Source organism: Clytia hemisphaerica, unplaced genomic scaffold, assembly GCF_902728285.1.
Source record: "Clytia hemisphaerica strain Z4C2 unplaced genomic scaffold, Clytia hemisphaerica genome assembly, whole genome shotgun sequence".
Taxonomy (NCBI): Eukaryota; Metazoa; Cnidaria; class Hydrozoa; order Leptothecata; family Clytiidae; genus Clytia; species Clytia hemisphaerica.
The window spans coordinates 3,608,470-3,634,350 of record NW_027103286.1 but is presented as its reverse complement, the minus strand read 5'-3'; the positions used below and the strand labels follow the sequence as shown (position 1 = coordinate 3,634,350).

Sequence of the window (25,881 nt, the reverse complement as noted above, 5' to 3'; positions counted from 1 at the left end):
TTTGAAATTATGTTTTAGAACATAAGGTCACACGTGTCTTAGACACAGGGCACAGGTCATACAAATTACAGACCAGAAAAATTGTAATGCGCTCGTATATCATATAATTTATAACATGAAAATAATATATGTAATGTAAATTATGTATACAAAATATGCTATTCAGAAGATTTCAATGACAAATCATCAATCCCAAATATTGACAAAAATGACACTTAAGTTATGTAAATAAGGACATTATCAAAAAATATGAGGTGTATACACCAATTTACAACAAGTGTTTTTTTCATGCTCAATAGGATGCTGGCGGTGCAAATGGATATAGATTGTGATGCAATGAAAATATAAATGCTCCAAGAGAGCTGTTTTAGAGATATGAAAATAGTACTTTTATTATTATTTTTATTTTTATTTTATTATGTATGAACAGAGCATTACATAACTTCAAGTTTTGAAAGGACGTGTTTCTTCCACGAGAAAGACGTTAACTGTCATTTTCCTGACAAAGTGACACTTTTCAACAAAAATATTGACAGGGCACTTAAGTGGGATACCTGCAAGCTTTATTTACACCAAATATTTTAATTGTACCGAATGGGATGCCTTTGATATAAATAGATAAATATTGTCAAGAGGCAAACACTGGGAAGCGTAGTTTTAGAGATACAATACACGGGTTTCGAATTAAATTTTTGCTTAGCTTTAGCTTTGATCCCATGTAAATTTGCACGAAAAATATCAAGTAAACAGAACGAAAATTGGCCGTGTATCAAGCAATTTTAGCTCATTTTTCCATTTTGACAGACTTTATGGGTCATTATGAAAACAAAAAACATTAAAATAAAAAGTCAATCGTTTAATCATATTTCTTTTATTGAATTTAAAATAGAAAAACATCTTTTGAATGAACACCTGGCTTTCAAAATAGAAGAAAGGAAATCTATCAACCTTTTATAAGGCATTTCCCCTTATCGCTCCTTTTATTTACTTGATTTTTTCTCTCGCGCCAGATTTAATTCGAAACCCGTGTATTCTCATCAATTATTCTATTGTCCTTATGTTGACAAAATGACTTATTTTTACAAAATAATGATCAGATGGTCAAATATAAACCTTCTTTGGATATCCGCTTCTTTAATCAACCAATATGCTTTCCCGCCATTTTTGAGGGGGTCCATAATGTGGTCCATATTGGGGTCCATAATGGGGTCCATATTGGGGTCCATAATGGGGTCCAAGTTATGTCTTCTCCCGACAAAAAGAAATTGCTGGAAATTGTGTATTGAGTGTTATAGTTTAGCTGAGCGAAAAAAAATGGATAATACTGTGAGAAATTAAAAGAACATAAATATTAAAATACATATGTTAAAAGGCTTTTGCTAGGAAATAGGTTAATTAGAATTAAATAGAAAATATAGGTAGATGGGATTCTGGCTTAAATTCTAGTTACTTGGGTATTATAGTTAGATGAGTTGAGTGATGTAAGAGCTTAGAGCTTAGAGCGAAAAAGAAGTCTTAGATGTGAAGTTAATCAAGAGGAAGATATCCTAAGTATGATGATAATCCTGGATAATCAATAATAAATAAAATCTAGGTCACGTGCAACTCCAACTGCGCCAAAGTTAATACGATCTAAAATATCCGATTTTTTAAGAACATCTTTAAATGAGTCATATGAATCGCATGCTTTAAGTTTTGGTGTCAGATTGTTCCAAATTGACACAACTCGAACACAAAATGATCTCTTATAATTAACATATTTTGATGGTGGTACGTTAAGACGCCAATCATTTCGATTCTTCTTTTTTGAGTCACATCTGTCAATCAAGTTAAGAAACAGTGGTGAACACTGTTCTTTATAAATTTTGTAAGCACAACAAGCTATACGCCTCTTGTAGTAGTGAGATATTGATCGCCACTTTGCTTTTGAGAGGACTTCATAATCTGGAACTTGTTTCTTTATTCGTTTGATGTACCTTTCAGCTCTTAATTAAATGGGTTTTTTCAATGTTGTTCATGATATTGGATGTACAATTCCCCCAGATGATAATACCGTACAAGACGGAAGGTAGGATGCCTTGGTTGTATATGGTTTCCAATGTTTGAATGTTATATACTATACATTACTTATATTCTTTCTTTTTAGAAGAAAAATACAAAAAATGGATCCAGGACTGAGAAAACAACTCGGTGTGAAGAAATGTATCTTTTCTAAGCTTTTCCTTTTGCATTTAATATATTCACTTTGTTTTTTTCCAAACTATTTAATTTGATAGAAATATCAACCATCATCGTTTTCAATTAGAATTTGTACCTTAGTAACAACTTTATACCAAATATTTAGCATTGCAAGCATTGGAACAAGTATCAAGCCCAAGTTATCGTTCAGCATCCCCACTTTTGAAAGAGGCTGGAACACCTGCTCCTTTTCTTCCTTCAATGAAGAAAGATTTATGTAAGTTTGTCGTTTTATAATTACTATAATCTATCGTATCCAAATGTATTTTCTTTTTAAATCTTGCAATAATTTCAGGGATTTTTCTTAGCCCCTTTCTGCCCCTTTTAGTATTTGAAATTTTTTTTTGTTGTTCACAAGCAAAAATAACTTACTTTAAGGGTTCCCGCCAAAATTAAATATTTTGTTCACTCACCAAATAAGTTCCCCCCAAATTAAGTTCCCACCAAAATTAAATTTTTTGTTTCCTTGCCTAAATGACCCCTGAAATAGACCTTTTCATAAATTACGTCACGAACATCACTTGCCTCGTTTTGAAATTATTGCTATGGTGATTAACTCCCAGCGGATTTTAATAAAACTACTTTCTATTTATAAAAAAATCATTTAATGTCTCAAGGGACATAATCACCATGGTAATTGTTTGAATACGAGGCAAGCGGTGTTCGTGACGTAATTTATGAAAAGGTCTATTCATCAAAATTGCTCAAAATAAGGCAAAATAGAACAGATTTACGCTGTCATTTGCCAAAATTAGTTCCCGCCAAAATTTAGAATTTTTTAAATATTTGCTGCCCCCAAAATTAGTTCCTGCCAAAAAAAGTTCCCTTAAGGTATATTATATCTACATATTCACCAAATTTTTTGGGAAATTTCACCCCCTAAACCCCCACCACGGCTTTGTCCTGGACCCACTGGGGACTTTATAAGCCCCCTCCAGACCCTTAGCTTCATCATTAATGCCACAGTTTCGCTGAGCAGATGATCTTTTAGGTTGCTAAATTTGGATGTTTTGTGTAAAAAGTATTTAAAAATAATTCTTGAAATTTATATTTTTAGTTGCCAGTACAATTACAGAAAAACCTTCTCTCTTTGATGTGAGTGTGTTTTCACTTTATTTCAATTTTTGGTGTGTTTTCTTATAAACCTAGCTATAGATAAAGACTCAACATGTTTAATTATGTATGTAATTTAAAGCCAGTGCATACATTTTGGCCGATTTCTTGTCTTGCAAAACAATAAAATTACTTATATCTATTAAAATTGATACCATTTTTTGTAAAGAACTCAAAATGTTATTAATAAACAAGGTTGGTAATAACATTCATAAGATGTAAAAAAGAAAAGAGAATAAAAGAGAGCTAAATATCAGGCAACAAGCCAGAACAAGCACTGGCAGAAATTAGAATTTCTTAATAATGCAGATGGGGCTTTAACAATTTCAAAACAAAGTCTGAATGAAGTCTGAAACCAGGCTCTATCAAAGTAAATCTTTTAAAAGAACAAAAACATTAAGTGTGAAAACGAAAATAACACACAGACAAAATTAGATACAAACTACGACTATTAATATATAGAAGTGTCAATTAATCTAAGTTTTTGCAAGCTCATGATAATTATTTTAGTCATTCAATTCGAAGGCAAATGAATCTAGAGGATCAGAATCAAGTTTTTATCATCAGGTATGTTCTTTGTATTATTTTTGATACAACTTCTCTACTCAAAGTTTTTATCAATTTTTTTGTTCTGTCATTCCTTTTGATTTAGAAATTGAAAAGTATTGACTCGTACTCTTAGGTGCCAAATAAACGGGGGGGAATCGAATAAATGGGGGTTTAGAAAAAATTTTCAAATTAAATAAATGGGGGGGACTTAATTACCGGGGGGTTGGAAAATGGACCTTTAAAAACCCTAAAAAGGGTCTAAATAGGAATTTTCCTTTTTGTAGCTGGGAATTTTTTCAAAAATTAATAAACGGGGGGGGGGCCTAATAAGGTCCGGGGGGGTTGGAAAAAAATCGAAAAATTAACGGGGGGGGGGGGGCGTTATTTGGCACCTAAGAGTATCTTATTTTGTTTTGTATATTAGAAAAACGATTTTCTTTTATCATTATAGCAATCATTCTTAAATGACAGTAATGCTACAAGAAATGACACAATGAATTTCTCGCTGAGAGCAGATCCACAGGATCCTCAGATTGAAAGTAAAACCTCAAATTTATTTGGAGGAATATTGAAGTTGTAATTTTGATAAATGAATACCAAATATTGTCTCTGGCCTTCAGAAGGGCTACATACACTAAGCAATATATTATCAGGCAATATGTTGTGAAGTGCTCATCTACAATATATTGCCAGATCCCTTTGCTCTGTTTTTTGTTTATTTTATAAAGTACAGTTCACACTATACTGTCTAATATTATTGTTCACCTATATCTTTTGTAGTCTAAGTAACTTTTAAAGTTTTCTATATATTGTTTTGTTTCCAGATTGTATGGGAATGTTTGGTCAATTCATGGACCTTTATTCAAACCATCCACATTCTGGTGATATCTTTGAATTGATTGACCAATATGAACAAGTAAATAAATCATTACTTTTTCATCTCTTACTGTCCCTTCTCGAAATTTAGTTCACACTCTACTTTCATACATATCCATTGTGATTATTGTACTAAGCGAAGCTGCCAATTCTCGTGAAAGTCATTTTAAGATCACTGTCGTTTGAATCAGTCCAATCAAAGCCAAGACTTGAACACGTCAGCTTTGAATTTTATACCAATCATAGAACGATTGTAGAACATATGTTCTTTCTAAAGGATTTCATCCCTTATTGATCTTTTTGTTTTATTTCTCTTAAAGACATGTCGGAAAAATATCAAGCAATTATTGGAATTTATCAATAAGACTGACCCTAGTCGCAAAAGGTACATGATTACAAATTACGAGATTTTGTGATGTTTTGCAAAGGTTTCTTTGTACAGATTGAATATTACACATGATTATATGTGAATCTCCAAGCAATTTTGAGTACATAAAAATTCTTCTGGTTTGATACTGGCAAATCTATTGGTATATTGCCGGCAACACTCCTGTTGAGCGATCTATCAATTACATGAGCTATAGGAATAACTTCCAAAAGCTTTACAGAATCTTTTTCAATACAGAATGAAGAAAGCAATCAACCTTTTGAATCAACTTTATCAAGAATGTTACACTTGGAGGCTTCTTGGATCTCTAGTACAGTAAGTTAAAGATTTGAAAAACTCTCTTCAAGTATACTCAAATCACTTCACTTTATTATTAAGTACCAGACCATAGCCTGGAGACTGTCATAGCTTTTCCCAGTCCTCTTTGCACTTAAACGCCATCAGGCTAAAAAATTCCCAGTATAAAATCATATGTAGCAATTGTAGGTTAGTGTTTTATTTCTCAATGTTATTTCTTCTCTTAAAAACCTGACTTTCTATTCCAGTGACCGTTTGATGACAGAATCTATGGAGGAAATGGATGAGGACTTGGATGAACCAACCTACATTGTAATTCTATTGTTTTTTACCATTGTAATGTAAATGCCTGTTATAGATCTTGGCTTACCAAATCAAAGAAAAGTTTCCTTCTGACTATTTACTTGAGTCAATTATTTGGTTGAACCAATTGAAAGTATTTGGATAAATTGGTTGAATAAATCAAAAAGAGATTGAATTAAAATTTTTTCACGATTGGATTTGATTTGTTTAATTCTGATCTCCTCCTTGGTTTATAACAGTGTTTTGATCTGTCGATATTATTGGATAGACATCGAAGCTTTCTGGTTAAGCCGTACTTGTTTATTTTGATCTGTCAATTTATGATATCAAATTAATGAAAAAGTTCATCTTCATTTTTTTTTAAATAAAGTTTTTCTGACGTTTTGACGTCAATTTTGTAGCCAAATGTAACAACTCTAATTCCAGTATGTATAATAAAAATGGCCATAACTTAACAAATATGGTGTGTTTATTGATGAAATTTTGAGTAAAGGTTCATTTTATGTTGGAAAACATTTAGTAGAAAATCCGTTTTTATATCTTTAAAGCGATTTGAAGATATAAACCAAAAAATATATGTTGCGTTTTTCTTGGTCCACCCGGTATAATACCTTTAAGTTTCTTGTCTGAAGAAGTTTCATTTCTGTTAATTTATAGGATACCACGAGAAGTGAGCGATTAATTGTAGACAAACTATTCAAACAAGATGCTTCAATACGCCATTCACAAATCATTGTGGATTGGTTGGAAAAGAATATGCAGGATAAAGTGGAAGACCAACTTCAAACGGATAATTTGAAATTTCACACAGAATCTGTTTACTGGTAATGAGAAATTTTGTGTCATTCACCATTTTAAGCAAATATTCACTAATACTAATATGTTTGCTAATTGTTCATCTTCTCCAGTAATTTTATCATGCTTTATTAACTATGAATCAGGATCATGAATTGATGATATGCACCACTGCAATGACAAAATTATGCAACTTTTCTGTTTTTTTTTTTTCATCCAATACGTCACTTTTTCTATTGTTTAAGTGACGTATTGGGTGGAAAATTTTAAGTTCTCAGAAGACTCTCCAGTGGTGCATATCATGAATAGAGGTTGCATCTAAACAAATCATCATTGAAATACACATTATTGTCACAAATTCAAAGCTAATCCTCTCACTTTTCATTTTTAGGGAACACACACTTCACGAATTGAACAGCTTTGCCATGGGTAACAGAGATCCTGCACTCTCTTCAAATCTAGTGACTGAAATAGTAAGTTTACTTTTACCATCATTGTCGGTATTCTTGAATCACGAAACTTGTGGCTTGTATGCTCAAAAAGTTTACTTACCAATATCAAAAAAGAACGTCTTTCTTGGGATTCACAGAATAACAGAAAAACTACTTTAATAGCATATTTAATCATAGACGTGCAATGTGCTTTTGAACAAGTTCTTACATTATGAAATTTGAACAAACAATCAGGTGTCCTTGCCACTTTCCGTAGATGGAAATCCACCAGGTTATTTCTTGATATCCATTTTGGCCAAAGGATGTTTCGTCATCTTGATTCAATGTTTTTCATTTTTTAAACATGCAAAGTTAGAATTGCTTGACCGCTTTGTCTTTCGTCATGTAAATAAGAGCATTCATACCTGAGCTGAAGAAGAGGGGAAGATGGAAATAAATAACTAAGGAATGCAAAACAGTTGTAAATTCTCCTTTCCGATATAAAAAGATAATAGCTGTTGTAAGGCCTCTGATTCCTTTGAAAGACAGTAAAAGTTGTGAAGAAGCTCGCTTCCCTTCACAAGTCCGCTCGTGATTGGTTAAAAGCAATCAATCCTTATTAGGAATATCGATTTTCTTTTTTAGGATCCAGATGCACCAGTCCGTCAAAAAAGAAATCTTTCATCACTTGATCAGGTATCAGATCTTGTTTTCATTTATAACCTGCTTATTGATCTTGTTTAATTTGTTTAATCTTTGAGCTTTATACTGTAACTCAAAAATAGTCCGAGCCCTTTTTCAAACGCATTTCTTGCAATGTAATTTGTCAAATCTTTGAGCACTTTTTCTATATAAAATGCAGCTTTCGTGTACAAAATCGGGGCATCTTACTTTTTCAGTAACCCGCTAGTCATTTTCTTAGTTTGGACACCTGCTTCAGTACTTCATAACATTAAAGAGCTCCTTATTTTATTACGAAACCCAGTCAATTCTATTTCTTTTCATCTTACAGCACGATGAAGAACAATTACTACAGTGTGTATTCCGATTTATAAGAGCTGGCAAATTGGAAGAGGTTAGTTTGATTGTTTAGTGGAGTTTTCATACATTCGCAGAATGTTGTAGGGTGCCGGAGATTCATTTTACTCGTCGTATCACTAAATTTTGGTTACGCTACTTTGTTGTATCAAAAGAAAAAAAAAATTGATTCTTAACTACATTTTCCAAAAGGTGCTCCTCATGGGTGAGTTATTTAGAAATTATCAAATGTATTAAAAATGAAGTTTGTTCAATTTTTTCCGATTAAAACTATTCCGAAATGATTTTCTTCAATCTGATTTTCTTCATATTGAATTGTTTTGATTCTGTTTGAAATTCAGGCTCAAAAGGTTTGTTGCGATCAAGGTCATTACTGGAGAGCAGCTTCTTTAGATGGATGGAGGCTCTGGCATGACCCAAACTATTTTATGGGTAAGCGCAAGATCATTTCATTAAAATACAGTTTACTGATTTTTAGCTATTAAACCAATCTAGTTAGAATTTGAAATTCGAAATCGTGGGAAGGATCGGACTGTTCTCATGAATCAAGCTCAATATGATGCCTCATTTTGATGTGACTGACTTTTAATTGTTTTCAAACGAAGATTTTAACCGATTTTCCGTTCAATCTAATTCCGTCTTTGACATCAAATAGATGCATGAGACTTTTCACAATTTTTTGGGTCTGAGATCTAAATCCATTTTTGACCCCTAAACTACAATTGTGCAAAGTCTCACGCTTGTACGCCTTCGTGCACAATGTTAATGACTTTTGGCATATTTAGACTGCACTAATATATTTTACTTTGACTGAATAAACTTTTTTTATAGTTTGTTTACTCTGGTAGCGAATAGTTTTTATTCTAACTTATTTTTCTAATCTTATTTCTAATCGGTAGATTCCAGTGATGAATTACAAGGTGCAGAAGGCAATCCAAACAGATCCTCATGGAAACTTAATTGCTGGGCACTCTCGGAAGAGGTATGTACATAAATAAAGATAATGAAGTAGCCTGTACCAAACGAACCCTCCTTTGCTGAAAAGATTAATTATTATTTGGTATGGTTGGGTACAACTCTGTTTGTATTTGTTTGTCCCAAAGTATTCGGGTAAAATTACTTTATGGCGTCAATGCAAATCTTTCATTTTTCAAAAGAGCATTTACCCTCTTCTGTTTTTCGAGATCTTTTGAGAAAACGAATCTTTCCAAGATAGATTAACACGGCTTTTCAATTAATCAAAAAAAGGTGACAGGATAGTACGGGCTAAGTGAAGGATCCTTTTTTTAAAGCATATTATGACGTAGTGCAAACAGAATTCTCTATCTTTTATTTTCTTTTTAGAAATTTTGTAACATTCACGAGAAGGCGATTTATGCAACACTTAGCGGTAATCTTCACCAGGTATGGCGTGCATTGTCAATAGAGACACATCTAAAGAACTCCTTGTTTAACATTTATGTTTCTATATATGCTTCGGGAATAGAGCGGAGGCCTGTTAAAGTTTATACCGATTTTTTACCTCTACTCGACGACATGCTTATCCTTTGTCTTTGTCATGTGAGTTTACTTAAGATAACTGATTTTACTACTGCAGTCTTCGCATTTTAAAGTTTCTTGTATTCCTTTTAGATTTTACCAGCATGTGGCACATGGGATGATTGTTTGTGGGCCTACTTCAAAGTCATGGTTGACCTCAGAGTCGAACAGGTAATGAAAATGGTTTATTTTAAAAATCAAGATGTAAATAATTCGTTTCTTTTGGAATGTCTTATTAGCGAGTTTATGTATCTGTGTTTTTCAGCGATAAAGATGGTTGGCTTCTGGTTTGTCTAGATCATGATTGACTGGGGACGACGATGAAACAGCACTTTTACCGTCCTCGATTTTGCGGTTCAGAACAGCGGGTTTTTTCAAAAGCGCTTCAGCGATTCGCTTCCGCTGTCCTGAAAAGTGCGAGTACATGAACTCGTTATTGCCTTATTGATTGACGGACCTTGATATACACTGTTATACCCCCGTTGAACTTGGTAGAAACAGCAGACTAAAATGTTACACAATTTTTTACACAACTCTTCATTTTAGGAATTGAAAAAGCAATCAGCTTTGGGAAACTCGAGCAATCCTGAACTGCCGACGAGTTATTGGCAGCAAAGTGAGCTGCATGAGTATGTATCCATATTTGAGACCTGAGCTTAATTTCATGACTTTAATAGTCCTTTGAATTGTTTGCAATGCATTGTCCTAGCCTTGTTATTGTGTCAAATGTAATAATTATAAGAAACAAACAGCCTGCGATTAACGCAAGCAGAAGTTCACTTCAATCAAGGGATCAGGTAGTATAGAATACGTTTGTATTGCCTGATATGTCAGTAAAGATAACATTATGTTCTTCTTTAATTTCACAGCTTGTCGCTTTCTGGAATATTCGAACAATTGAGAGCTCACTCAAAATCGGTAAGCTTTTTAAGGATGTTTTTTTATCATATTGAACACTTTTTTATTGACTCCTCTTTGATCTAATGCTTGATTTCTTCTCCCCTGGAAAATCCAATTTCATAAACGGGGCAACGTGTGTTGTTTTTGTACAAATTCTCCTGTTATCTTCACTCCTTCTACTACTGAAACAAAAATTTCTATCTGACACCACCTGGGGGTAAAACATGCCTGAAGAAAGTACCAAATTAGGGAGTGGGGTATTCTTACAGATGATGAGTTAACATCCATCAATTCAGAAAGTGAGCTAGAGGAAATTACATGATAAAGATTAGTACCAGAAGGTCAGGTGTCCTTAAAGTCGATAGACAGTTTTCTTTTAGCTCTTACTTGCTTCATTTTCAAGATTTTCTGTAATACAAAAAGCTGTTCAGTTTCAAATTGCGCATTCATTGATATATAATTCGGGTAAAAAATATTTTTGTGCCTTGGAGGCAAGACCTTCGGAGGGGAGGGGCCTGGAAGGGCTTCCCCCACATTTTTTAGTTAAATTCCTTAATTTTACATAGTTTGGCCACTTTTGGGAGGGCTTCAAGAAAAGTGATTTCTAACATCCCCCCTACATAAATGTTTTCATTCTTATTGTATCAAGAAAAACTTTTGAAATTTGCAAGGAGATACAAGCAAGTCAAATGATTATTGATAATAACCATTTTGACGATATATTTTTTAATGATATAGTATACCGGGTGCACCAAAAAAAAGTATACAGGTTTGTCGAGATATTGTGAGCTTCAGGATTTAAATTTTTTGTTCATTCTTTTTTTATCGTATAGAGGATGTTCTAACTTGAATTTTGAGCTATCATACATTAAATTTGAACAAGTAGTTCGAAAGTTATTTAAAAAGAACTGACTTTTTTTCTAAGTCGTAATTTCAAAAAATCATTGGTCAGCCCCGATGACCCTTCAAATCCCTTTTTTCCAGCCGCCGCCGCCGCAACTTAAGAGTTTGGTTTTTTTATTCCGATTTCCCAATATCACTTTGATTTCTAAACTTTCTTCCGATCGGGTTAACTTTTTGCGTACTTTTAGCGTGCGTTGTTTTTACAGATCATAATGTGGTGTTTCAAGATGGTCGTGGCTTCTTCGTAAAGACGAAAGACAGATCTGGACTTATTTCGTACTTTCCAGTCTCTTGTTCGTAGTTTTTCTGACTTTCTGGTTCTGTGTGAGTTATTTACTATGTTTTCTAACTTACTGAATGACTTACCGACAGATCGTCACCGGTGGGATTCGAACCCACTAAATGCAAAGATCCGATGTATTGAAAACCAATGCCTTATCCACTGCGCCACGGATTCATGCCGAGATAGCGTTTCTGATGGCTATTTATATTGTACAAACTGCAGACCAGACTGTATTAAGAGAAAATCACAAAAGAGTGCTTTTTTCGAGCTCCAACCCTAACCCTAACTGATAATAACCCAATTCCTAGCTAATCTGATACGTAACCACACCCAAACCCAACCCTACCAGGTCGCCTGCAGGTCCTGACACTATTCCCGCATACCGGATCCGAAAAATAGATACATGTCTTTCGTCTTTACGAAGAAGCTTTCACCTTTCAAGATGGCGGCTCAAGCAATAAGTCTTTTTCGTCCTTTTCGTTCGTTCGGTGTTTATCTCTCATCTCTTGCCAGCTTTTATTTATACAATCATTACATCTTGTTGAAATGGCTTTTAAACTTATAACTAAGGAAGATGCAACACTGGAGTTAAATTATAAGGATGTTCTTTTCTTTAAAGTATGAAGATTTTAACTTATTTGCTCAAGTTTTTTCCTGAATTGTGAGTTATTTTTTTACATGCTATAGACCTCATTTATTTATTTTGTAGTATGAAAACATATTTTTTCATTTTGGACTTGAATATAGAATAACCACCAACAATTACTGGAATTTGATGGAGTGTATATATATTACAGTTCACAACTTAATTATCTGATTATTCACAAAAATAATGTTTTCTCGAACTTAAGTGTTTTCTATCTTTTGATTTGATAGGCATTTTATATGCTTGTTCTTCTGGACTTGGAGATAATATTGATAAAGTGTAAATGGAAATTGATCAAGTATATAGACCTTTTTTTAATTATTTATTTATAGTAATATATTTCGCAGGTCTATCGACCTCTATGAAATAATCATATTTATTTAACATTTTGTAGGCGCACAGTTGGCCTCTAAATCAGTCGTCTTTACAATATTTCATTTTCAGTAACGCGTAAGTCACAGCAGATCTTCTTGAAATAGAGTCTACAATCAGGGACAAAAGACTTGGCACAAAAGGGAAATTCACCGGGGTGTTTTGAAACCACAATCGATTTGTAAGTGCTCTAAAGTAGGTTCGAAGGGTAGAGTTTTAACTCTGAGTTTTAACGCTAGACTTAAGACTTAGGACCTTAGGATCTGGGGATCCAAAAGTTTAAAAATGGTCCAGTAGGGCTTGAAATATAGCCTAGAAACCAATAAATCCCTCCCAGATCGAAATAATCGATGAAATCAAGTTGAGGGCCTGAAATTGACATTCTCGCTCGAACTTCAATTTTTGAAAAATGGTAAATTAGCCAAAAGTGCAAATATATTATGGCACGGATTGTAGTCCGAGGACTTCCTCTAACCTTTATTTGACTGCCATCCTTTTGTAACTTTGTCTTCTCTTTTGCGTTCCTATGCCATTCTTTGATGGTTTCGCGTTCTTTTTTAGAAAAATCATCGGTTACTCGTAAATCAGTTACAATTTTCTTTAGCTTGTGGACTGATGCTAGAATCTGACGTTCCTCTCCTTCATTCCTTAACACAACTTTTAAGGGTCGCCAACGTTTCGTCCTGAACATCTCGTTCTTTCGAGCTCCTATTCTTTCTGCGCTGACGATGTTTACCTTTAGTCCCATTTGGCTGCTCACAAATTCTTCGACGTAATCTTTATCACTTGTTCGCTGTTCTTCAAGGGTTTCATGTTTGAGTTCACCAATGTTGTGAACAATGATATTGCACTTTGTCAGGTTCAGCCATCGTACTTCTTCTTTCTCTTCTTTGATGAAGTTCTTGATCGTTACCTCTTGTTTCTTTAACTCTGTAATGCTAGCATATGTCTGTTGTTTCATAGTTACCTCTTGCTTCTTCAGTTCTTCTTTGGTAGTTTCTGCGTATGTCCTTTGTTTTTTTATCTTTAGCGACATCTTCCTTATCTAAAAGTTTCTCGATTTTCTTCTCCAGCCTGTCCAATCGAGCGTTTGTAGATTTATCTCCTTGTTGCTCTCCATTATTAACCTTATCAGTATTTGTTGCCTTGTCCTTACGCACTCTTTCTGTACTTGTTTTGATCTTTTCCAGAAGAATTGGCGTGACTGTAACACATTTGGCACATTCGAAGCACCGGCTTTTGTATTGGAGACACAGCTGTATCTGATAGGCAGGTAGCTCCGTGCATGCATAATGGACAAACCTTTCGCATCTTCTACATTGTAGCACATCATTGTCCTTCACAATCTCGTTCATGAAGCAGTTGTCAGGGGTGCAGAATCCATTATTTTGTTGAATTTCGATTTTTTTTGGTATTTCTTTAGTTTTCGCCATTTTGATGCATTTCGACGAGCACAACCAGCCAGAAAAAAATTTGACGTCAAAAAAGAGGCAACCCTGTTGAATAATTATGTAGTCCAGCATAAAAACAATGATACAGCCATGCATAATTACTGTTTCATGCATATTATAATAATTATGCATGGCTATATCATTGTTTTTTTTGCTGGACTACATAATTATTCAACAGGGTGGCCTCATTAAAAAAAGGTCTATTAAAAATAAATAGCCTATCAAATTATTGACGTAAAAATGATTTTTTCTAGACTTAAGTTTTCACTGCGATTTGAAAGCTGACACTTGCATTTGTTCTTTTTGACTTGGAGATAATTATGATCAAGCCTAAATGGAAATTAATCAACTATATATATTTAAACAGTTAGTCACACTAGGAAATCTAGCTTCCAGAAAAAACAACATCAGTCATCTACAGGATACATTTCAACAACAAGGATGAGAGTTACCTGAATCAAGTTCGCAAGACAATATTAATTAAAACTTGAAAGTTGGAAGCAAAATAAAACGTGCAGCAGCCAAAATCAACCAACCAAAATTTGTCATTCAATTCCCGAGACAGCGCTTTGATTTTTAAGGCCTTGTTTATACGCTAAAGTAAAAACAATTACGCACATGTAAACGGGTCATTGTTTGAGGTCCGGCAAAATTTCCGGGAGATAGCCTATCCGACAGTGCGCGGATCTAGGTGGGTTCCGCCTCCCCCGTAGATCTTTTTCTTGGGAAGTTGATCTTCAAATTAGTTTTCAAGGTTGGCTTGGCTCAAATTTTTTCATCTATGGCTCAAATTTTAGGCAATTTCTCAAAGTTTTTGAAAATGTTAATTTCATTAAAAAGCGCCGGGTTATTTTTTTCATGAATCCTTTTAGAAGTTTTGCGGTGCATTTTTTTGCTTGAGAGACAAGTAAACGATATAGCGCTTTCGCAGCATTAATCTTTGATAAGCATTTTGGCGGGACGCTAGTGTGGCTAACTGTTAAAGTGCAGCACCTTTGTAAATTTCAGAAAGGCTGTAAGTATTCTTCATCAAATTATTGACAAAAATTATGTTTTTCTAGACTTGCATTTTTTCACTGTGATTTGATGGCGGACACTTATACATTTTGGACTAATAATGATAAATAATAAATGTATATAGATGGATTAAATATTTTTTAATGGATAAATATTACACTTTTAAGCATATTTAGGCTCAGATTAGGGAAAATACAGTACAATAATTACAGTCTTTCTGGGACGACACTGGGTATGCTAAACATAAAACTTTAAATTTGAATAAAATCTAGATCGGTGTAAACTTTTTTTGAATTTTTCATTGCTTATTATAAAAAACATGTGCATGTAGTTTTAAGCTAAACTATTTCTCTGCAGTTTTAAGATGAATAAGAATGACACCATTTTAACTTTTACTGATTTACAGCATCTTTGTTTTTGAAACTTTTTTGATCTTTTGTCCAGCTTTAGCTAGAATATAATAATAAGTCTAAGCTTAGTGAAAAATGAAAAGTGTATACAATTTTGTGATTTTTGATAAGTACAGTATGCCTTGCTTTTAACTTCCTTGCAAGGATTTTTATTTTCATGAATCTGTTGTTGATGTATAGCCTTTTGTTGCTGTTCATCTGTATATCTAATTTTTATTATCTAAATATCTATCCTAATTAAGAGACGAATAATTATTCTGTCATACAGATTGTAACATGGCATATTTTTAATCCATATTGTATACAAACGTAAATTTGATGATTTTTTCACTCTCGTTTTAGTAAATCATATCAATTTTTAACAACATATCTTTCTAATCATATTAAGCAATTTAGGCTGACCTTCCAGCGCAGCTGGTTTATTAAAACAGCAATCAAGCTATAAATAAGACAAGATGACAAAAACATAATTTTATTGTTTTTTTTTTGGTGTTTTTTTTCTTATTTAAATTTTACCAACAGTTTCTCCATCTTATTTGCAAGTCATGAAATATTTCCAACACGAGCAAACTCGATGCAGATCCAAATTCTTTGGGCAACTAGTTGAGGAATAGTGATCTATTTTTTCAAAAGTTTTCTCACATAGCACACACATAATATCGAAACCTCTCTTTGAGATTTCCAAAACTTTTTTTTTAGCTTTTCCAAAAATATTATTCCACATGGGAATAGCTTTTTTCGAGGCTTTTTTTACCATATTTCTAAATTCCATAACGAGTTTTGATGAACACAGTTGCATTTTTTGGTATTTTTATGTGCAAAGAAGGAGTGTGTCAAGAGAAAAGTTTGTTTGCTGTTTTTGATGATTTTTTGAAATTTCGACATTAAAAAAAAGTTTTCGAACTAATTTTCGAACTAATTTTTCAAACTTTATGTATGATAGCTCAAGATTCAAGTTAGAGCATCCTCTATACGATAAAAAAAGAATGAACAAAAAATTTAAATCCTGAAGCTCTCAATATCTTGACAAACCTGTATACTTTTTTTTGGTGCACCCGGTAGACAGATATAGAAAGAAGGTGGGCGCGCCAAAATGTAATAAACAAAAGAATTTCTCAAAATTTCGGGAGAAATTAGTTAGAAATTAGTTAGTTCTTCCTTTTGTTTAAAAATACTGTGTAAGCAAACAGTTACGTTACATTGATGTGTTTTAATTCCTCTGCAGGACATTCGTGGTCAAGGACAAGAACCATATCGAATGTTCCAGAGCAATATCATTCTCAATGAAATCGAAGGTACGCTCTACTTTATTATCTCCTTACAGTAAAATGAATGGAATCATAAACAAAGTGCTCAAGAAAAAATAGTAATAGTTCGAGCATGAAGGTAATAAAAATAGATGGAGAGTCAATGCCTTTTATTTATTCTATTCTAACCAATTCTAACTAATCATCGGAAGCAAACAGCTGTTTTGTTGCTTTGGGAATAAATTGATTAATTTTGCGTGCACTCGTGGGAATGTATATATTATTTAAGATGATAGAATCTGAATGGAAAGACAATAAATTTTTAACAAGTATATTGAAAGATGATAGCATTGTCATGAAAAATTGAGAAAAACTTCATATAATAAGCACAATACCCCCAAAGTTCTAGGGGTAGCTGCCCACAAAACCACTGATGAATTTAAAAAAAGAAATTACATGTCATAGTTAGGAAACCTTTTAAAGTTATAAATTGATATTTTTTGCTTCCAATGATGGTACATCAAAGGAAAGCCGCTTTGAATAGATTTATAAAAAATTTGAACGACCATTTAGGTCATTACAGCGACGTTTTCTCTCCATCTATATCTTTATTACCTTCATGGTTTGAGCGAAATATCGAGAAATATAAGATTCGCATGCACGTTACATCACCATATCATTGATAATGCGATAAAATTAAAAAAAATTATGTCTTCTAAGTGAGAAAAATTCCACGTTCCTCATTGAGGCCGAGGGTAAATTTTAGGATAGGGACTATATTTGACATAAATATATGGAACAAAGGATTGCACTTTCACAGTAACAGGAAGTTTAAAGCATCGTTTGTTATGGTAGTGTGATTTTACTGTATGTCTGCTTATTGCGATCCTGTTGTACTCATCCTTTAGTTAAACTCAATTTAATAGTTTTTTAGAATCCAAACTGGATTAGATAATTCCACGACTCAATGATAATCTTTGGGTTCTTTGCTTAAAAGCTATCATCGTTTGATTCTAAATTTTACTACATGCATAGCATCTGGGATTAATAATACTGCTTCGTTCAAAGTGGTTGATCTAATCCGATAAGTTAACAGCCTTAATTAAAAGTCGAGTATTGCCTTTGGATTCTAATATTTCCTTCTTCCTAGAGAAATGAATGGCTCTAGTATGCACATAGTTCTACAATCAGTTAATATACTTTTGGCAGTAGAATGGACATTAAAGTTCATTAAAGAGTTTTTCTCCCCTTCCCCTCTTATCAATGAATTTGAGTGACCCAAATCCCCCACAAACACTTCCAACTAGCCAACATAAACAGGCGAGTACTGAGCGATTTTCTGAGGTCGATATATATTTTTTTTATTGCCTTATGAAACAGAATTTTACTGTTAACTGTGAATGCAATATTGATAGCAAGTTGTGGTTTTCAAACTTTGTAAATATGAAAACCGGCTCTCATAAGCCAAATCTTGGTACCATTTTTAACATCCTCTCCCCAACTTACCCTCCTCGAAAATGAGACAGTTGCACTGTGTACTCTACTGATATATACCAGGGGTAAGGGGAGTAATTATATTTTCTACTGTCGCTATCTTCCTAGTTCGATAGTTCGGTTGCCATGAATAAATACTTTAGCTTAACCCGAGGGTTTAGAGTATATAAACGACCTTATCGGCCAAAACTTAGTCGGCCTTAATTTTAGTCGGCCTTAATTTTTAGTCGGCCCTAATTTTAGTCACCTCGTCAAAATTTAGTCACCAAGGACCGACTTCTAATTAAAGTACTATTTTCCGCTTTATTTACTTCAAGGTAATATCGATATGAAAAGTGGATTAAAGGGAATAGCGCTATACTTATAGTAGGGGTCGGAGTTGCTGGTAGTTCCATGGTATACTTTGAAATACATGCTGATGTCAGCCCGAAAGCTGATTGGCTTAACCGACAGTTATACGTGGTTTGAGAGTATAGCTAAAACTTTGTTATGTTTTCAACAGTAAACGAAAGTGAATGAAGACAAAATGTAAACAAAAAGATTGCAAAGAAGTTTTCGAATAAATTCACAATAGAATGTCTTCATTTAAAAATAGAAACACTCGATTTCATTCAAAAGAAAAAGACATTCTTTTTTTCTTTCAGTTTTATGTAAGTCTTTTTGTGTTGTTGTTGAACATTATAGTAAATTATATTCACTTTTTTGAATATATTTTTTGGAATAAAGTCACTTTTGGTTTTTGTTATGATCCAGCACTCCTAAATACTCCTCCGTATGGGTGTTTGTGCCAATGCTAGATCAGCATTTCATAAATATACCATGCGTCGTTCCCTTTAAGGAAAGCTTAATTATAAAGTTTTAATTTGGCCCAAATTTTTAGTCGGCCAAACTTTAGTCGGCCCAAATTTTTAGTCGGCCCTAATTTTAGTCACCAAGCCAAAATTTAGTCACTTAGGGCCGACCAAGTTTTGGCCGATAAGGTATACATATTCTGAATCCTAAACGGGTCATTCCGAGAAATTGTCAACAACGATTGGAGTCTATAAATACCCTATTGGAGTCTATAAATACCCTATTGGAGTCTATAAGTACCTGATTGAACCACCTCTGGGTGCTATCAAATGGTGCAAGGGTCACAGCATTCCTACATCCCTACTGGTGGTACCTTAGTCAAAAAAGAGCGTGACTTAACTTACCTCTTACTTTGGAATGGCCGTAACTATCCTAGTTTTAGAAATGATCGGTTCCCAAAACTAAGAATGTTGAATGAAAGTTTAGAAGAGACTTATAAATGAATAATTCAATTCATGAGCATTATAATGATTGGATGATTGGATGATTTGATATCTGAAACATCCGACTTTCAATGTTATACACGTTCAAACAAAGTTAGCGGGGACTTGATATGATTCTGTTGTCTAACTTTCTTATTGGATGAAATTTGGAACTTTAAACTTCCGCCATCTGTAGTAACATTGACTTTAAAATCAAAAAATCTTGTTAACGGGTTGGTATGAATATTTATTAAACTTTATAAAAGAAGGTTTGATGAGTGAGACACAAACCACAAACCACAAGCACATTCATACTGATAAACATGGATTTCAAGATCGCAGTCTTACTCTTCTTAAGTCTTCAATTCTCTTGCTGCTCGACATTGTCAGCTGGCACTGTGTTAGACAAAGCACTTGCTAACTTTCAAGAACAAATCAACAATCTGAAGGATGTCTTCCTTTGTGGATCGTGTAAGCCAATTAAAGGAGGCAATGGTTGTGATTGTCGGCACCTTGAACCCATGGAAGACTGTTTGGCTTTCTATCAGTCTGGATACAGAAGGAGTGGTCCGTATACTATTCGGATGAGAGGTGCCAATGCAACTGTCTACTGCGATCAACAAACTCAAGGCGGTGGCTGGACCGTGCTCATGAGGCGAAAGGATGGTTCTGTCAACTTTGTGCAGAACTGGCAATCATACAAAGCAGGATTTGGCGATCTTCTAGGAGAATTCTGGCTTGGGAATCAAAATATCCATGACCTGACTAAACCATCGTTTGCTTCGATGAGATCAGAACTTTTGATCAATATGAGAATCAAAGGTCAAACTAATAATGTGTACGCTAAATATGATACCTTTGAAATTGGTGATGAGGCGAGCAAGTATACATTGAACATGAGTGGACCATCGGGAACTGTTCCCGACCCAGGACACATGATGTACCATAACCTGCAAAAGTTCTCCACCTACGATTCCGATAACGATCTTGTGATCGGTAGAAGCTGTTGTCACCGACATGGAAGAGTTGGATGGTGGTTCCGAAGTTGTTTCCGGACCCTCTTGACCGGAGTGTATAGGTTTCGTCGTAGCGAAGATGAAATTGTTTGGAATAACAATGATAAAGTCAAGCCGGAGTTTGTTGAAATGAAGATCAGAAGAAAAGTATAATTTTTGTTTTTAATTTTCTGTAACATATTTGAAAATATTACGTCGTCTTTGGGTATATTTTTTTTAATTGGTGTTTTATTAAAGTATTTTTTCATGGGGTTTGTAGATTTACTCTAGGGGCTGAGTTAGGTCCCGTATGCGCATCGGCGTATAGTGATTTTTTTTTTATCATGAAAGTATAGTCCTTGAAGAGTCAGAAAACGTGTGTGGCGTTATTTGGATCAGGCACAAATTTCCATAATGGCGGATTTTAGATTTTCAACCCTTTTTAGCTTTGTATAGCATAAACTTTTCTTTATCCCCATTACTATTTTTTCGTTGAGGAAAAGAGAATTTGGGTAATTACTGATAATTTAGTGAAGAATTATGATAACATTTATAAAAGTTTCTTGGAAAAGAAACATTCAAAATCAAAATATTACATTGTCCACTTTTTATACTTTATCTCTAACCTTTCTTTACTTTTAATCTGTGGGTTTAGCATACCCGTTGAATATGTTGAAAAATGAATTTACTTGCTGAATAACTGTAAAATGCCAACTTTTGAATTCTGAGAATTAACTTCCTCCGAGAAAAGAATGATGAAATAATTATGCAGGGTTTGCAGTTATGATGATGATGAACTTTCCCTTGAATAATATTTGTGAAAACACTTTAGAACACATTTTGTTTATCACGTGTTAAGCATTTTATAAGAATGAAAATTGTATTGAGTAATATTCCCGTACCTTTGATAACCAATCAGCATCGTGTATTTTAATGCCCTTTGCTAAACATTGGTAAATACGCGTCAACGCAAGCAAGAAAGAACGCCATAAATCTGTTCCCTGAGAAAGTGTTTTTCGTTAAATTTCTACCTGCGGAAAGGTGCATATGATAATATGGCGTTCAAGTTTCTTTTACTGCGGTCTCTTCACTGCTTGTTTTGTTCGGCTTTCACTGTCGGTACACTGTTGGATCGAACTTTGTTGAAGCTACAAGGACAAATATCTTACCTTAAAAGTCTCCATGGACCTTGTGAACCTTGCAAATCTATCCTTGGAAGTAAACTTTGTGATTGCCGAAACATTGAACCAATGAAGGATTGTCTGGAAATCTATCAGGCTTGAATTAAGAAGAGTGGTTTTTACCACTTACGTACCACACATTTCACTGCTTTGGATGTTTTTTGTGACCAACAAACTCAAGGAGGTGGTCAGCTTTGTACAGGGCTGGGCTACTTACAAATCTGGCGTCGGGTCCCTCAATGGTGAATTTTGGCTTGGAAATCAGAGCATTCATGACCTTACGAATCCTTCTTTTGCAACTAACCAATCAGAACTGCTGATCAATATGCGAATCAAGAGCAAACCTGGAGATGTTTACGTCAAATATGATACTTTTGAAGTTGTGACGAAGCCAGTAAATATACGTTGAAGATTAGTGGTGCTTCGGGAACGGTTGGTGTACCAGGACACTTGATGTACCATAACAACCAAAAGTTCTCCATCTTTGATGCAGATAATGACCAAGATGGATCAAGTTGTGCGTTACGTCAGGCATCGAAATAAGGGATAGAAAATGCATTGCAATTTTTTGATAAGCATGATTTTGCATCCTAAAATGGATCAATTTTCAATTTTTAGCTTATAAGTAATCCAAAAACGCATCGCGAATTGCGAAATGCGATACGCTAATTCGATCCATGTACGTTATGGCAGAGCTGGCTGGTGGTATAATAAATGTTATGCTACACTTCTCACTGGATTGTTCAAATTCAGCGCTGGTAATTCGAACGGTGAAATCACTTGGAACAATAATGCGAATGTTGAGCCAGATTTCATGGAGATGAAATTCAGAAGAAAAATGTAATTTTGCAAAATTGTACATTTTTGTAGTAGTATTTTAAAATTTTATGAATCTTCTAGTTGAGGGAAATTTTTAGAATTTTTTGTAGTTGTTACAGCTTAGGTAGCCATAATTAAGAACAACTCTCTTCAAATTTAATTGGAGACCAATTTTTGGACCTACCCCCGGTGGATGTCCTATAAATTAACCTGTGTTAAAAAAAATTTTGGGGGCAAATTTGGGCCAAAAAACGACTAAAAAAAGGGCTTTTTGGACTTTGAGAAAAATTGGATTATTAATTTTTTCCAATTTTTTTGCATGAAAGTAGGGTACTATCATAGGTAAAAGATGGCTTAAGCAGATTTTAGCAATAAAGATTTGTTGGCTCAAAAAAGCATACATCAATGTTCTTAGTCAAATTACTCAATTTTTTATGAGATAGATGTTTTTTTTGCTCACGAAGTCTTGAATATGAAGAATATAAGAAACAAACGACTAATTTTAATCGATCGTCACTATGTGTGTTCTGAATGATTGTTTAATGGTCACGATTATGTAGATATCAATTATATATGTGTTAAATGCATAACCAGGTAGGTCCATAAAAGTATCACTTGTTTATGATAAAACATCTTCCCTATCAGTCGGGACCACTACATGGAAAAGGCAACTATTACCTTAACGGGAAATATTTCCCGAACAGGAAGGTGGAAAACTTACCAAAATGGCTACAATTTCCAAATCGGGAAGTTCACCAGTTTTCCGATCGGGAAAGTGGCTTCTGAGCACTCCGGAAATGCCTGTGGAAAGTTTAAAACTTGCCCCTTTTGTAAAGGAGGGAGAATAAATAATATTCACCAGGTAGTTAAGAAATCCACCGGGTAATCGCTTCTTAATTCTACTTTCCCCATTCCCAATTAAAAACTTCCCTATTTGGAAACTTTTTCTCGATAGGGAAACAAAAATCTGTTTTGTTTACAAAAATGTTTCCCGTTTGGGAACGATGAAAAGTTCAAAACTGGAAACAGAAAAGTGATGAAAAAGAAAATTTTCAATCTGGAAACAGTTTCCTTTTCGGGTTATTTTCAGCTTTCCGTTCGGGAAATATTTCCGGATTAGGCAATAGTTGCCTTTTTTGTGTAGTGGTACCGACTGCCTATTTTCAATATCTATTTACAAATAAATTTTTGTTTGAATTTTATACTCTTTTGGAATTTAGTGCTAAGCAGCCTTTACCTTTCTTTGAACTTTTTTAAGGGGTAGTTTCGATCAAGTTTCATCAAGTTTCAAAGTGGTAAATGAAATTTCATGATTCATTTGTTTTAAAGTAAAGTTTCTTTCAAGGAGAAAATAATTAAAAAAAACTCATTAACGTGTTTTTCTATAAACAAATATTTTGAATTCCCTGCTTGGTACTTCCTAGGACGGAAGAAGGGTTTAAACAACTCTTAATTTATTAATTCTCCTCGTAAAATTTCGGTTGATTTTCTTGATCTGGACAAATTTATCAACTGCCTCCCTAATAAAGTGACAGCTTTTATGATATCCTTTACTCGCCATCTTTCCCGGAAAATCGCTCGGAAAGCTGGAAAATTGTATAATGCAATTCGATTGTAGAATTTCTACCACAAAGTTTTAATCTAGATTTACTCAACGAACATCTTGCCACCCCCCCCCCCACTTCCCTAAAAATGTCTTGAATATTTTAATATTTTACTACCTTTGAAAGAAAATTAGGCGGATTTGGCAGAGTTTTTCCCCCTCATCCGCAGAATTAAGTTCCCGCTAAAAATTCTTTAAGAAGGTGATAGTTGTTTGTGCTATTCTTTTTCGTAACACTGAAGACAAAAGCTGTTAAAGAAGTTAAATTTTCTAATAAAAAAACCGTCCTGGTAAAACCCTCTTGAATTCACCTTTTGTTTATTAGATTAGAGCCCAGGCTTCATAACAACTAAAAAATGAACAGAATACTATAATAATTGTTTACATTGAGCTTAGAGACTCCTACGCTTGGGTTTATATAAATCCAAAACGGCTCCATTAGACTCCCTCTAAGTTTAGAGGTACTGATGATATAATTTGGTCAATTTGGTCAAGGAAATTCAAATTCATTTTTTATAGAATTGTTAAACAATATGTATCAATTGGTGACAGAAGACAAAGAAAATTCTCACCTACTTCGATGCATGGTAAGGCTTGAACCAGGGCTTCTTTCCCCGCTCCTACTAATATCAACAAATTTTCGTCTCAGATTCGGTAAACTTGTAATAGCGAGTGTAATATTTGTTGCCACCTGACCTTTTCAAGATATCTCATTCTATTAAGGTGGTTCCAGGGGAATTATTAGGCATTTTTCATGTTTCCAAAAAACTGATATATCCCTGTCTCAGATGTCAAGGAGTCCGAAATGGGGAATTTCCCTCTCAACACATATCTCCAAACCACAAGAAGTTATCTAGCACTCTGTGCTTTGTACAGACTCGATGGTTCAAGGCGAAAGCCCTTGGGCGAAAGCAAGTGGGGATAGCAGTGACTTTGAAAGACTTCGATGGAGTTAATTCTAGAAATTCGTCCTGCGTTTTATAGCCAGAAAAGTGCAATTTAGCTCAAATTTGTTGCCTTTTTTTCACTTAAGTGTTCCCATTTCACATGAAATAGTCTTTTGAATACGTCTTCTTTCGACAACAATCAAAATTGGGACAGCAAACCAATGGTATAGGGTCCAGAGAGACTTTAAAGTTGCCATGGGTAGGCAGTAATCTTTATTACTTTAAAAGGGGCTTCGGGTCATGAAGGTTGGATTATACCTCATTAGCATACCAAAACCATCAAAAATTGTCAAATATAGCTCTGAAACTGTAAGCTGATGAGTTGTACTTCACAAAATGGCCTTTTTCGGCTTATTGAAAGAGGTCAAAAGCTCACCAGGACCGTCTTTGCTTGGCAGCATGACGTTGAACGACATAAAAAGGTGATTTTCTCGGAAACTTCAAAATGGTCAATTGCACAACTCTTAACAAGGATTGTGAACTCTAGCAATAGATTTGAGCCGTCAAATTTTCCACAGAGTTTATTTTGTAGTATGAGCATGTGGTGAATGGATCAGATTTTCAAAAGACTTCTTATTTTGTAATTTAAAGAGCCTTTCTATTTGACTGGAGGGACTGAAAATGATATTTTTACCTAAATTCCCAATTAAAGTCACTAAAATATAAAATCTAAACTATCTCCCGAAATTCTAATTCACTCACCACATGTAACTACATTTAATGAGAGAGTTTACAAACTTTGGGATTGAAATAAGATTTCCTGGCTTGCCAA

At 34.2% G+C, this 25,881-nt stretch overlaps 2 protein-coding genes across 3 annotated transcripts in view; both read left to right on the top strand.

Moving 5' to 3' along the window:
• The first annotated feature begins 2,146 nt into the window (after positions 1-2,146).
• Positions 2,147-25,881, top strand: part of LOC136807728 (nuclear pore complex protein Nup107-like) — a 53,655-nt gene continuing 29,920 nt past the window's right edge. The window contains exons 1-21 of one of the 2 annotated variants that reach the window (XM_067064351.1): positions 2,147-2,190; positions 2,345-2,455; positions 3,296-3,333; positions 3,862-3,918; positions 4,352-4,439; positions 4,725-4,816; positions 5,097-5,161; positions 5,402-5,479; positions 5,710-5,773; positions 6,422-6,588; positions 6,951-7,032; positions 7,636-7,686; positions 8,003-8,065; positions 8,370-8,460; positions 8,928-9,010; positions 9,373-9,432; positions 9,661-9,738; positions 10,114-10,196; positions 10,437-10,485; positions 16,775-16,844; positions 24,682-24,749. In XM_067064351.1, the coding sequence (XP_066920452.1) occupies positions 2,163-2,190; positions 2,345-2,455; positions 3,296-3,333; positions 3,862-3,918; positions 4,352-4,439; positions 4,725-4,816; positions 5,097-5,161; positions 5,402-5,479; positions 5,710-5,773; positions 6,422-6,588; positions 6,951-7,032; positions 7,636-7,686; positions 8,003-8,065; positions 8,370-8,460; positions 8,928-9,010; positions 9,373-9,432; positions 9,661-9,738; positions 10,114-10,196; positions 10,437-10,485; positions 16,775-16,844; positions 24,682-24,749 (1,566 nt within the window). In that variant the 5' untranslated portion in view covers positions 2,147-2,162. Of the gene's footprint in view, positions 2,203-2,344; positions 2,456-3,295; positions 3,334-3,861; positions 3,919-4,351; positions 4,440-4,724; positions 4,817-5,096; positions 5,162-5,401; positions 5,480-5,709; positions 5,774-6,421; positions 6,589-6,950; positions 7,033-7,635; positions 7,687-8,002; positions 8,066-8,369; positions 8,461-8,927; positions 9,011-9,372; positions 9,433-9,660; positions 9,739-10,113; positions 10,197-10,436; positions 10,486-16,774; positions 16,845-24,681; positions 24,750-25,881 lie in introns of both variants that reach the window. The other variant, XM_067064343.1, reaches the window with a different exon arrangement.
• Positions 19,805-21,075, top strand: LOC136805834 (fibrinogen-like protein A). The gene has a single exon (XM_067062403.1). The coding sequence runs from the start codon at positions 19,888-19,890 to the stop codon at positions 20,731-20,733; it is 846 nt and encodes a 281-aa protein (XP_066918504.1). The 5' UTR covers positions 19,805-19,887; the 3' UTR covers positions 20,734-21,075.